This window comes from Natator depressus, chromosome 6 (genome assembly GCF_965152275.1).
Source record: "Natator depressus isolate rNatDep1 chromosome 6, rNatDep2.hap1, whole genome shotgun sequence".
Lineage (NCBI taxonomy): Eukaryota > Metazoa > Chordata > Testudines > Cheloniidae > Natator > Natator depressus.
Window position 1 is genome coordinate 16216498 of NC_134239.1, and position 14076 is coordinate 16230573.

Sequence of the window (14076 nt, forward strand, 5' to 3'; positions counted from 1 at the left end):
TGTGCCTTTCAGAACAATGGTGGGCACGCGGGGCACCGCTAATAAACTGCAACCCCGGGTCCTTACAGACCAGTGGATGCAACAGCTGCTAAAATTTGTTGCTAGTACTCATAGGCAGGTAGCTGTGGCCCTAAAAGCCAATGTTCAAAAAATGAATAAAAGATGGGTCCAATCCTAAACCGCATCAAAGAGAAACAATTCACTCAAATGCTCTTATATTCCTTTATTCTACTGGGGGTAAAATTATGGGGTAGAGGGTGAGTGTGGGGTGATGTCACTTGATCGATAAGCGGTGTTGGGGCTCTAGAGAAACAGAGACTCTCCAGGGTCAGTGTTCCATGGCAGTGCCCCAGGGATGGTGCTGTGTTCATGCCACAGAGGCCAGGGCCACCTGATTGTTGGCCCTGTCGAAGACAACGTAGTACTGGCGGATGAAGACGTCTCCGAGGATCCAGAGCCCTTCGAGGTCGATGCTTTCAAAGCCAGAGATACAAGAGCCTGACTCCTGCACCAGGGGAAAAGGGGACATGGTAATTATTGGGCTGGAACTTCAGTGAGTTACCATGCTGTAGGGCCTGCTGGTGCTTGTTACCATCTTGGGCTGGGATCTCAGAGCTCTCAAACCAAGTAGCATTAGGCTGGGTAGGGCTTCAATAGGAGACCTCTGTGAGCTGCAGGGAGTGACACTGGTAAGTTGGGCCCCAATTTTTGATGCTTCTTAGATGCCGAACTCCCAGTGAGCTACCTTTGTGAATCTGGGCCTCAGAACAGCCCCAGTGCCTAAGCCAAGGCCTAAGGGATGCAGCCTGTCAACGGGGAAGAAAAGCAAGGTCCTGACCACTTCTGTTCATGACACATCCCTTGGGGAGGCAAAGCGCGCTCTCTCCAGGCTCCTGGCCAGATTCCAAAGGGAGCGATTACATTCTGCCACCAGAAATCCTGCTGTGATTATAAGTGGATTTGGGCTTCCCCACTGCCTGTCCCACCTACCAGTTGGTGTTGCTGTGTGCTGTTAAAGCAGCTTGCCTGTTCCTCTCCAGTGGGGAGCAAACTGTTATCATGGGGAAGGAACATCCTTCCTGATGCCCAGATGCCCATGCCCTGGAGCGCAAGGCAGCGATCTCTCTTGATCTAGCCTCCCAGCTGGGGTAGCTGCTCATTTAATTCTCTCCTAGCCCCGTAAGGCCCCTGCCCTGGTGATCTCCTACGGTGGCCAGCTCTGCAGGCTGCCTCGCTGCTCTTGCGGTGTGTCACTTTCACTGTGGGCCTGCCTTGATCTTGACCGTCCCTCCCCCTGGATCCGTTTGTGGGAAGAGCTCTCTGCCGCCCCACTCTCATACTGGGGACAGACTCTGAGCTGCATCTCAGTGATGCTCCTGCGGGCCCATGCCGGCTGTGCAGGGGGCAATTGCCAGCATGCTCAGTGCAATGGCCTAAGGCACAAGCCCTGGCTAAGAGGCCCCGAGGCGGCTTTCTCAGCAGGACACTCACTTCAGTGATGTAGGCACTGGCGGGCAGAGGGAACTCGATGCCATTGATGGTGAAGACGATGTTGGGCAAGCTGCTCATGGCACTGCAGCTGATCTGCAGGGAGGGAGGCAACACACGGAGGAAAGGTTAGACACGTCTCGGGCACTAGGTTCTCCAATGAGAGAGATGGAGCATCACATCCATGTGTAGCAGACACCTCTAGAAGTATCTCTCCCTTCTCCCTGCCCTTACCGTGCCATCGCTGGCGCCGATGTAGGAGTTGATGTTGGAGATGCCAGAAGAGGGCCCAGCCAGCAGAGAAGTGCCAGTGTCAATGATAGCCTGGCAGCCACCAGAGCAAGCGATGGTCTCTCCGTTCATGGTGACCCTGCAAGAGAGAGAGTCGGGGGAACATCCCCACAAACACTTCCGATCTCATTCCCACTCGGCCCACGAGCCAGCAGTGAGAGGCCTGTAGGGTGATTCTTGCTGAATGCCACAAAGTTTCCCCTGATGTTTCAGCCTCGACCTCTCCTCCCTTGGCTATTGCCCATCGCTCCTTGTCCTACAACCTTCTGGGACTGTGACCGATCTAGCCTGAGGCTCACAAACTGATGTCAAGGGTTTGCGATCACCCTGCCCTTTACTTTATTGCTAAACAGGGGAGAGACGGGTCCTGGCAAAGGGGACGCAGGGGTGGTGGTGCTGCCCTTACCCTGCCCCCCTACTAGTGGCAGACACAGGTCATCTCTGGGTCCTGTTATGGGCGAGGTGGAGAACCACTCATCTAACTGCCTTGCTGGTGAGCCCCTTTCCTATAACTCCAAATACAGTGTGATCCCAACTCCCTTGTCTTATCTCTCATCTTGTCTAGACTCTCAGTTGAGCTTCCCCCGGCTCCCACATGCATCTCCTTTTGCCTGTCTTTTCAAGGTAACATTGAAGGGGAAGGACCAAGAGGTGGGCGATACCTGTCCATGGTGATTTCCCAGTAAGTCTCAGAGGAGAGAGGGATCCAGTTGAGGCTCCCAGAGTAGTAAGATGAGTCGATGCCGCCGAACATCACAAAGCTCCCAGTCTGGTCATTGCTGGAGAAGGGAGAGAGGAGAGTCAAGGAGAATGTATGAATGGTTGGCTAATGAGACAATAGCAATCGCTCCATCTGTTAGAGAAGGACGACAGCTGGGGAGTGCTGGGGTAGACTCAGAGCTGGGAATATCAGCATCTAGTAGCCGAGATAGGACAGGCTGGTTGGATGAGAGGAGCACCTCACCCCCTGCTTTGACATCACTTTGGGCTTTCTCTTCCTAGATCTCAAAAGCTAAGCACATTTGGGCCTGGCCAAATGTGGACGGGAGACCACCAAGGAAAAGCCCAGGTGTGTGAGGCAGTTGTGTCAGTGACTCAGTAGGGGCTGCTCTTCCCTCGGAGTCAGGACTGAGCAGATGGTTCAGCCTGGTGCTAGAAGGTGTTGAGCCAGGAAATCATCTGGGTGATGTATTAGGGGAAACTCTTCTCCCAGGAGTCAGTTTAATACCAATGCCCTAGTGTTCACGTCTGCTCCCAAAAACTTAAATCACTAGCATAGGACAGTTGCCATGTTTCACCACAGAAGTGGCTGCTTTTGGGGAATTCTTATGCAAATGTTGCAGGGATCACTCATTGTGAGAGGCGCTATAGGAACGTGAATCTCACTGCAGCAGATGGGCTGCTTCCAGCCCTGACTTACGAGCTCAGGTAGACGGAGAAGAGGTCCTGAGACACCAAACCCTCGTTCATCATGTTGTCAAAGACGGGGGTGGCTCCAGAAGCGGAGATGCTGGGGAAGGCCAGACCCAGGATCCCATCAAAGGGGGCGTAGTAAAAAAAGAAGCCGGGCTCGGTTTCACTCAGACCAAAGATCTGGTGGGTGTCCACAATGCCTCCAACCTTGGGAGAGGGATGGGGACAATCAGACACACCCTACACCCTGGAGAAGCTGCCAAGTCTACCACAGGGTCCTGATGGCCTGGGGAGTTCTCAGAGGCTGGCGTGCCCTGCACTGTGGTCTCTCCCCCATATGAGAATATTCTGTGATTAGTCTCATTGCCTCTTCTCTTCCCTTTTTCTGTCCCCCCTCTCCCAGTTCATACCCATACTCTGCTTTAGCTTCCCAGATGCGTCCTGTCCTTCTAACGCCAAATCCTTCACCATTTCTTTGCCATGGATTTTGATCCTTTCTTGTGATTTACCTGGACGGTGTCATAGCCCAGGATTCCAGTCATGCTGCCGGTGCCATACTGGATGGAGAGGCTCTGGCTGGTGGCCTTGTAGGTGGAGGAGTCTGATGGGTTGAATTTTTTGTGGTTTGCTGCAAGTACAGATGAGTCAGATGGTCACAGGCTGACACTTGTAACTCTCCCCATGCATTGTACGGAGAGCTTGGGTGACTAGCGAGACTGAATTCTTTGGTGAGGTCAGGGTGCCTAAGAGTCACACATTGCAGGACTCAACATTACCACACTTAAGTGCCTTTGTGGATCTAGCTTCTTGTCTTACTAGGGCCCATTCCACCTCTGACACTGTGTAGTATGTGGAGGGACAGTGGAGGGAGACCTGCTGCACTCTGTCTTCCCGGGTGAATAAAAATCAATGATAAAAAAAATCTGATTTTTTAACATGTCAGTATATTTTTCTTTTTAAAAATAACCTATTTAAAATTAACTTTGAAATTATGACAACATAGGGTAAGGTCGAAACTTACTAAAATCTACTAAAATAATTTAAATTAAATACAAAGTTTACTATTAAGAAGTACATGTTTTCTGGCTTTAAAGAAAGTCAACAGAACTGGAAGATTTGACTGACTCAGCACCTGGAACCAGCGTTTCCTTTGTTTCAGGCTAAACAAGCTTTTGACAGCAGTAGCCTCTTCTGCAGGTGCAGAGAGCATACTTTCTTCAAGTCAGTTTATTAACTAGTTCAGTTCACAGACTAGTTTATTCCAACTTAAGAAACCAATTGAGAATTGAAAAAATGGGAACACTTGTTTTCCTCTTCCAATCTCTGAATAAAAGCTAGGTGCGAGAGGATGAGCTCTACAAGTTCTAAAATCTTGAAGGACGTGTGGATCAGAAACAATCAGTTCAATTCACTGACTACAAATAACACTTCCTTTGTTTCATAAATCTGTTATTTTTAAATGCAAAACATGTTTTGATAAAATTTTTTTCTTGTATATAGAGCCCATTGAAAGGAGTTTTAACTAATTTTTTTAAAAGCTGGATTTTGAAATTTAAAGTGAATTTCCAATTTCCATCCAAATTGAGTCTGATAGAAACCAAAAATTAATCATAATATAGTAAATAAGAAACACCTCCTTCACCATTTTCTAAAATAACGAAAAAATGAACAAAGTAAGAATTTGAATAAATGTGTATAAAGCTATCTTAATTGCTTAAATAAATGTGTATTGACATTGTGTATCCCCCTGATTTGCTAAAGGAAGTACCAAATATAATGTCAATATCTAGTTGCAAGTCAACCTGTGTATAGTGGTTACAAACCAGTGAGAATCAACTTCCTTTAGAAAAATAATTAAGATCAATTATTTCAATTCAGGTTCCTCCTCGCTAATGTAAATCTCTATGATTTCAATCAACCTCCCCAGCTGGAATGTCAAGGCAAGAGAGGTTGCAGGTGACTTACTGCAGGCTGCACTGGAGCAATACACAGAGGGCACCCACAGGTTGGAGGAACCGGTGTCGAAAATGACAGTGAAATCCTGAGCAGGCGTACCAATTGAGATGGTTCCATAATACTCGATCTGCCAAAGCAGGACAAAAAACAATGTAAAAAGAGGAAACCCTTGCCATCCAAGGGCGAGATTATCACCGGGAGTAAACCGGCATAGTTCCACCAGCTGAGGGTCTGGGCTACAGTGTCCTTGCTAAAGGCTCAACCTGAGCTGGTGTTTCTCTGCCATCACTTTGCCCAGCATGGCTCCTAGCAGCTCCTGGTATCCAATAGCCACAGGTGATCAAATGCACATAATTATTTAGCCTCAGACCCCTGAATCTCAGGGTGTGGAAGAGCATGATTGGAAGAGGACAGCCAGCAAACCCTGGGAGTGCTCTTCCCAATGTTCTTCTGAATGCCATCCAATGACAATTGGGGGCTGGGTGGCCTAGCACAGGTTCGTGGCTGCAGCAAGATGGGAGCTTGCTTGGAAGCACATGGGTGGGGGAGTGGGTTGGGGCACTTTTGGGAGGAGGGAGAGATCAGCTCTTGGCAGAGGAGTGGGAAGCTTTGATGAGGAGAGGGAGGCTACAAGACCTGCTCTCCTGCCATACTCACGTCCATGTAGTTTGTTAGGGGCTCGCTGGCAAACTTGTTGGCCAGGCTGGGGAAATACTTGGAGGCCGGGTTGTAAGAGTGTTTCTTCAGGAAATCCTCCAGCAAGCCATGTTCCTTAAGGTTCTGCCTCAGGGATTTCCCCTTCTTCAGGGAGACCCTAATCAACAAGGGAAGGGAGAGAGACCGATCAATAGGAAATAAACAGTAGACAAGCCTTGTGTTCAGCACTGACAGTGCAATCCAGCTTTTACATTGCACTGAGACCCCTTAGTATACCTAGGATTATCAAAGGAGTGCAAAGGAGTTCGGTGCCCAGGGCACTGAAAGACAGTGGGAGTTGGGCACAAATTTCCTGTAGGATTCTTGGAAAGTCCCAGCCGATATGTACTAGAAGAGAGATGGCTTAACGTTCTGGGAGCTGTACTAATACATAGAAAGAGACAGTCCCTGTCCTGTAGAGGTTACTGTTGAAATAGTTCCGTTGTCCATTTTGTCTATTATCCACCACCTTGACTCCGTCAACCATGCCGTTCTGCTTGAAATCACTTTCTCCCTTGGCTTCCATGTCTCTCCTCTCATGGTTCTCCTCCTACATCTGTAATCACTCCTTTGATGCCTTCAGAGGATCTGCCCTCCAACTTTCTGTGGGAGTTCCACAGGGCTCTGTCCTTGGTCCCCTTCTATTCACCTTCTACCCCTTATCTCTGTGTAATCTCATCCGCAAACACAAATTCCACTACAACCTCTATACCAATGACTCACAGATCTGCCTCCCTCCTCCAGACCTGTCTCCTTCTGTCCAAATTGAAATCTCGACCTTCTAGGCCTGGCTTGATGGGACTAATTGAACATGGGGGAGGCCTCATTTTTTAGGAGGCAGGATTAGTAAGGTACTGTGAATAGATCAGCAGGCTGAACACAGAATGTCTGTGCTAACCAGGACAGGTAAGTGCATGGTAAGCCAAGAGACAGAATGGCTGAACTAGCCAAGATAAGGCAGGGAACATCAAAGGAATCATTTACAAAGGACAGGGTAACAGTGGACGAGATAAGATGGGAATATAAAGATGAATAAGTCACACATGGCGTGGGTAGAGCATGCTGTACAGGGATTGGTTCCTACAAAGAAAGCCAATCCCAAAACACGTGAAACAACTTTTGTCTAGCTCCTCACATCCAGGCTATGTCTAAATCTTGCCAAATCTTCTTGCATAAGCTCTCTGAGACGCAGCCTTTCCTATCCCTTCACGCAGCCATAGCTCTCGTTCCAGCTCTCCTCCTTTCATGTCTCAATTGCTGCAACTTCTTCTCCCTGGCCTTGACAAATGCCATTTTGCCACATTCATGTCCATTCAGAATGTTGCTGCAAATATAATCTTCCTAGCAAGTCACTTTGAACATGACACTCCTCTCTTTGGGTCCCTCCACTGGCTCCCCCTGCTCTATGATATCAGACATAAGCTGCTTGTCTTCACTTCCAAGGTCCTTCGCACTCAGTCCCACCCTGCCTCTCATCCCTCATTGGCTATCAAGGTATTGATGCCCATCTCCCATTGGCCCATGATGCCAGCCTCTACTGCCAACTTGATAAATTTTCAATCACACACCTTCGTGCTTTCTCCCACCTGCCCCCTATGGTTGGGAGGTCCTCCCCATAAGCATCTGAAAAGCTACCACACTGTCCTCCTTCAAATCCCTCCTTAGAAACTATCCCTTGTCGTCATACCTATAAAAAAAACCATAACAACAGTTTGGCTGCTGGTGTGCAGAGACCACTGTCCATCAAGCTGACTGATTCTGTAGTTGTACTCCCCTCTCAGTCTGTCTGCATGTCTCTGTTGTCTCTTATGTCTTACTGAGGTAGTTATCTACTTAGGAAAGGGACAGCCTTCCAGTGCCTAGTGCCATGGAGTTCTGGTCCATGACTTGTGGGTCCTACATGCTGTGATAATACAAATAATAAACACTAATATTATCACAGAGAACTGATCCCCAGAGAGAGACTCCATCACTTGAACCTGGTCACACAGGGAGTCTGTGGTAGAGCCAGGAATTAACCCAGATCTCGCAAGTGCCACTCCAGTGCCTGAACCACAAGACCTGCCTTCCTCATTCCCCTGCTACAACACAAAGCTAAGGGGATGTTCCCAGCTGCTGCCTATACACAAATGGAGAGTAGAGAAGAGAATGAGAGAGGTGCAGACATTCCCCTTGATAATCACACATGGTTATGTAGAAAGCCGAGTTCAGCAGCCCAAAGTGGTGTGTTCCCCCAGTACTCACTTTGTCACCCGGCACTGAGAGAGCGCCACCAAACTCAGGAGCAGAAGCCACTTCATGATGTTTTCTGACACGCAAGCCAGTGGTGATCAGTGGTGAATGTAGAGAAACACCTGGGTGCTCCTTCTTATAAACACACAGCCCAGAGCTTTTCTTAGCAAATTAATAACCCTGATAAGAAATGTAAACCTTCCCGATAAGATCTTCCAAAATGTCCTCAAATGAAATTTTGGAGAACACTCAAAATCCATAGATTTCCACCTTCACTTGACTGTGACCTGAAAATGGGGCATTGTCTAGAGGGAAGGTGTGAGAGTTCAGGGACGTCTAAGCTTTGAAAAGCAATGCCTTGGGGTTGCTTTAAAGAATGGGACAGGAGGCACGGAAGAATTGGAATGGGATACGGAGACATTCACTGCTTGGTTCTTCATTCCAATCTAGCCCCATGCTGGGAGAGAGGGTAACTCAATGGGATTGGAGCCTTCCACATCTTTGGCACCACTTGCAATACAGCCATAGAATCACAGACGTGTATGACAGGAAAGGGATTCAATAGGTCATTTAGTCCAGTCCCCTGCACCCAAGGCAGCCATGCAGTGGGGAACTGGTTTCTTTCTGGGAACCAGGATATGGAGCTTTACACCTCTGGGTCATTGGTAAGGATACAATTCTGTCACAGAGCTCACAGAATCCGTGACTTCTTCCAGTGCGGGGCTGGAGCAGCTGTCAGCCCCAGACCATCAGAGCAGTAGCCTCAAGGCTGAAGCAGCGAATGAGGTTGGCTCAGCCCCTTTGGGGCTGGAGCAGCTGCAGTCAGACCCTGCCACAGGAGCAGCAGCAGGGCTGGAGGTGCTGCTGGAGGTCAGCCCCTGGCAGCTCTCTCCCTGTTAGACACTTCCCCACCCCCCGTTCCTACCCTCCCCGCCCCCAGCAGGGCTCAGATTCATACCAATGACTAAGGCTTTGTCTACACTAGCAAGTGAAAGATAAAACTTCTGGCGTTTGTTAGAGGGCTTTCCCTTCCCACCCCCCACTCCCCTTCCCTGGTTCTTGTCATGCAGACGGAAAGCGGAAGACCAGAAGTTTGAAGTGCAGGCGATGCGATGTTTATTGGGGTTAGTTCCAAGCAAACATATTCCGAAGCCCTTCACACAAGTCAGGCTTATCACTCTATGCCGATAGAGTTTTCCCCTTCCCCTCCCCCAGTTGGGTACCAGTTCTCTACACCAGTGGAACCCCTTCTTCTTCTAACCCCTAGCTCCGCACACCAATGGAGCTCCCTCTTCCCCGTGTTCTGCTTCTAGCTCTGATGCTGCAGAGCATTTACTCTGTGTCCCCCTTCCCAGCTCTGACACTGCAGAGCCTTGCCTGTGTCCCTGTTCCTCATTCCCCTGTTCCCAGTCCCCTATTACCATGATCATTCCCCTTCCCACTCCCATTCCCCATTCCTACTTCCCCTCCTTCTTCTTAGCAGGCCCAAATATACCTGCAGTGCACGCCCCTAGTCACACTCCTTATAACTTATGGTCATGTTCTGCTCTGGAGGCTTGTGAGCCTGGGTCTTCATCCCACTCCTTTTGTGCTCCATGGGAGGGGTAAGGAGTGAGGTTGTGCTCCAGTCACGGGCAGTCATTTCTCTGGTCTTTTAGTGTTTTACCTCCCCACACAATCCTCCCTTGCCCCTCCCGACTGGTTGCCTGACCTTGCTTTGAGATAAGGAGTTGAGGCAGTCGTCAAGTGTGCGCTCATATATTGCACTCCCACCATACCCTGTAACACTTTTAGCACCATCCCTTTGTCTCATTGTACTAAAAGCGCCATCTGGTTGTAGGAAATGCAACACACAGCATCTTTGTCCTTTGTTCTTCACACATATTAGTAAGGATGTAAGAGTATTGAACATCAAATCCAAAATTCTATCTCGAGATAACAGGCTTAGAAGCTAACAATATTCAGAGGTGTTAAAAAAACACACACCCCCAAAAGACAAAAGATTTGCTGACGACAAGTGCCGGTGTGAACAGTGCTTTGTCTGCAGGAGCGCTTTGTCTGCAGGAGCGCTCTCCTGCCAACAACGCTAACGCCGCTTGTGGGGGTGGAAGTTTTTTGTTGGCAGGAGACCTCTCTCCTGCTGACAAATAGAGGCTACACTGCGCACCTTTTAGTGGCACGGCTGTAGCGGCACAGCCATGTCACTAAAAGCTGCGCAGTGTAGACATAGCCTAAGGTTAAGATTCTCTCACGGGTATTTTTAGTAAAAGCCAGGGACAGGTCGTGGGCTTCTGTGAATTTTTGTTTATTGCCCATAGAGGCCCCTGTTGATGGGCAAGAAGCAGATGTCCAGTCCTCCTTGGGAACAGGGTAAGGTCACCATGACTTAGACCTTGTGGGGAGAGAAAAGGAGAAAATCCTGGATGGCCCCAAACCTGGAGACTGATTCCCTGGCCCAGGAGCAAATTATGGGTTCAAGTTCCAATGGCTTGGATGTGGGGGAGGTCTCACTTCTTAGCCCTGGTACTTCAGCCATCCTGTTCCACTCAGGAGACTATCCACTGAACTTGGGTACCAGGCCATGCACCAGGAGCATCCGTTCTGCCTGAAAAAGAATGAGAATCCCAACAGATTTGACAACTTTTACTTTCCATTTAGCACTACCAGATTCCTGACAAGCAAACACCTCATGAGCCACATTTCCCCACCCACTAACTAGGGCTTAATAATCATAAACATGTATGGTGGAGTTTCTGGCTTGAAATAAAGACCCTTTTAAGAAGCATCACAACCAAGGGGACTGACCATCTGACAAGTTCAAGAATGGAAGATGGAGCCATTTGCTTCTCATTGTGCCTCAGTCCAATCTGGCCACAAACTGGGGAACAACTGGCTCAGGAGCATTAGGATTAGCATACAGAGCCTTCCACTTCTAGGCCCCTAGGTACAGTCTGAGCCCAAATCAAGGGATGGATGTTTGGTGGCCCTGTGTCAGATGAGTGGGGAGGGGAGGGGTCTCAGTCTCAGACCCTGGTGGGACAGGTGCCCACATTGCCAGATAAATTAATCATAAGGAGCACCAATTGGGCCCCTTTATCTCAGTATACAAGCCAGAGATCAAATGGGTCATAGAAACCAGTCCTCTCTTTTCTCCCACTTTTTGAGGTAACCCTTCCAGGTCAGGGCTGGAACAATTATTGAACTTGGGGATAGAGGTCTTCTCTGTCGTAGGACCTTCAATTCACAATAAGAGATCTATACCTGATCCCCCTTCCCTTCAGCTTCCTGTGGGGGTGAAGCTGTGTGTGCCATATCACCTCCCGCTGGTGGCCCTGTTAAGGCTGAAGGTCTAGAAATCATGGAGATTCTATTCCAGTGATTCAATGCCCTGATCTAAATATTTGATGAATATGCATGAGTTCACCTACAGAAATAGCAGAAAATGTCTCCATTACAAGAATTTAAACCTGACAAAGCTCCAGAGTGGAACAAGTTTGAGGAACACAAGAATTGCCATGCTACCTGGTTTGGTGCCCAGGTAGCTCTGAGAGCTTCTAGAGCCTCTGCCTCTGTTTCTTCCTTCTCCTGGTCTGGGTGGAGGGCTGTGTGGTCTTCAGGAAACACTCTGGCCCAAGGGGCTTGAAAGAGCCCCTCTTCACTCAGTCACTGAGTTCCACCTGTCTCTGCTTCTGCAGCGCTCCTCCCCCAGACTTCCTGTGTCTGGGAAGCTGAATGCTCTGAAAGGTCAATTCCCAATATCCAGCCACAACATAATAACAACAACACTTCACAAACAACATTTATATAACTCGCTCCTCCAAACACTTATAACCGTCCTACTAATGAACCTTGCTATCTCAGGAAAGTGAGAATAGTCTAGAATGAAGACAGAGATTTTTCCAGCCAATATAACAAATCTCTGCCTACTTTGCTCCAGGGGGCCAATTATTCCTGTGCCACCAACACTGGCCCTTTTCCTAGACTTTTGCCTGAACTTTTGGCACATACGACAAGCCTTGATGGCTTCCTCAATGTTGCTGTTCATTTGAGGCCAGTGTAAAACTTTTCCAGGCTTCTCTTAGATTTCTCAGTTCCTAAATCACCTTCATTTCTCCTTCATAACACATTTTACTGTACCATCTTATGAAGCACCATCCTGATTCCTTTAAACATAGTCCCATCTGGTACTGACAGCTCCCTCTGAACTCAAAAATAGGGACTGGGAATATGCTCTCCATACCACTCTGCATTACTTGCTACAGGGTCTCACCCTGAGGAGTAGCTCTGGCAATCACAGTCAACATTTTGACTGGAAAGCTGTTGGGGTTTTTTTTAATGGTCCTTGCAAACTCTTGCAACATGATGGAATCCATTGCATTTCTTGCATCTTTTTCCCACATGCCGGGCATTATCTTGGAGCTGTACACACTGTGGCAACCAGCACAAGCCATGTGCTCTTTTTTCAGAACTCTGACTTGGAAGTCTCCATCCCTTTCTGCCTCAGGTCTCTTTTCTTGCAGTATTTTGGATTCTCTACCATGTCCACAGTATCAGAGCACTGCCCACCCTCCAAAATCTTCCTTCTGGACTGGGTGACTTCAATTGCTTGACAAATTCTGACAGACTTGTCACGGGTTAATTATGGATCTTCCAGTAGTCTCTGAGATTTATGTTCCCGATCCCAGTCAGAATCTGGTCTCTTATCAGAGACTCAGTTTTAGCCTCTCCAAACTTACAAGTTCAGCTCTCCATCCTCAAATCAGTCACAAATTCTTGCAGGCTGCAAGGAATTCTGCAAAGGGAATAGCACAATTGGTTGTGATCAGCCAACTTTCTATAGAAGAGACTATATTATAAACTAGCACAGGGAGCTGCAGGTCAGGACTGAGGGGCATCAGAAGAGCTGTGGATGTGTCAGACTAAAGGCTGGAATAGCAGGGCAGCCTGTCTCTCAGGAGGCGCTTTAGCAGTGCTGTGTGTGTGTTTCATACCCCAGGGCTATTATAACCAGGTCTAATTTGAGAGGCATTCGCAGAGCTGTGTGGAGACCCAAGACTGGAAAAGAAGGGGGTGCTATAGGGCAGGATTAATCCTTACTGCTTCAGGGTGCTACGAGGTGCCTGTATTGTCTCCCTGGTGTCAGACGTCTCAAAGAAAACCTCTGTTCTCTAAATCTGAGATCTATTTCACCTCTTTGTTGAAAAATCTGGAGCAGGGAATGGAAAATACCTGCCCATTTGAGAGACTAACACCAGATGCCAGGGCCTCACTGTGGGGAAACAGGAGACATCGGATAAGCTGATTTTCAGGACCAGTTCTGCTCAGATAAACTTGTTTGAACTGATAAGTTTTTATACACAGAGTAGCAAGGTCAGACCTGCCCAGTTCCAGGCCCCTTTGTTAGGGTTGTCACTTGCCTAAGGTGACTTTACTCCTAGTCACATGAAAACCTCATCCTTCCCCTGGTGTTTGCTTGTCCCCACAGGGTTAGGAGTGGATAGTGCTAAATGGAAAGTTAAATGCTGTTGTCTAATCTCATGGGATTCTCATTGTGATTTCAAGCACAGCAGCTGCTCCTAGCACGTGGGCACATGGCCTGGTGCCCAAGTCCGTGGATGGCCTCCTGCCAGGAATAGGATGGCTGCAGTGTCAGGGCTAAGCAGCGAGGCCTCCCCACACATCCCAGCCATGGGGACTTAAACCCATGATCTGCTCCCGGTGCAGGTAATCACGCTCCAATTTGGGGGCCATCCAGGATGTCCTTTTCTCTCCCCCTAAATCCTATGTCATGATGAACTTACCCTCTACCCAAGGACATCTCTTCCCTCTTCTCCTCCACTGGTGGGCTCCATAGCCCACCAATGCCTTAGTCCTGTCATTCCCAAACACAACTTACCATTTGCCCTCAGACTTGTTGAAGGCAGTCACATCACATTCATAGAATCATAGAATCATCGAAGATTAGGGTTGGAAGAGACTGCAGGAGGTCATCTAGTCCAA

The 14076-nt window shown here is 48.4% G+C and overlaps 1 protein-coding gene across 1 annotated transcript; it reads right to left on the bottom strand.

Moving 5' to 3' along the window:
- Positions 1-367: 367 nt before the first annotated feature.
- LOC141989936 (pepsin A-like) lies at positions 368-8144 on the bottom strand. Its single transcript, XM_074956867.1, has 9 exons — positions 8089-8144; positions 5806-5962; positions 5158-5275; positions 3702-3820; positions 3200-3399; positions 2442-2558; positions 1717-1858; positions 1492-1584; positions 368-505 (listed from the first exon to the last, which is right to left on the bottom strand). Exons 1-9 carry the CDS (start codon positions 8142-8144, stop codon positions 368-370), a joined length of 1140 nt encoding a protein of 379 aa, XP_074812968.1.
- Between the last annotated feature and the right edge of the window lie 5932 nt (positions 8145-14076).

Excerpts from the sequence above, each read along its gene's own strand:
- LOC141989936 (XM_074956867.1), bottom strand. The coding sequence starts at position 8,144 with ATGAAGTGGCTTCTGCTCCTGAGTTTGGTGGCGCTCTCTCAGTGCCGG. Across the intron at positions 1,859-2,441 it reads TGGGAAATCACCATGGACAG|GGTCACCATGAACGGAGAGA; the intron begins GTATCGCCCACC and ends TCTCTCTTGCAG. Across the intron at positions 1,585-1,716 it reads CCAGCGATGGCACGGTAAGG|ATCAGCTGCAGTGCCATGAG; the intron begins GCAGGGAGAAGG and ends CCCTCCCTGCAG.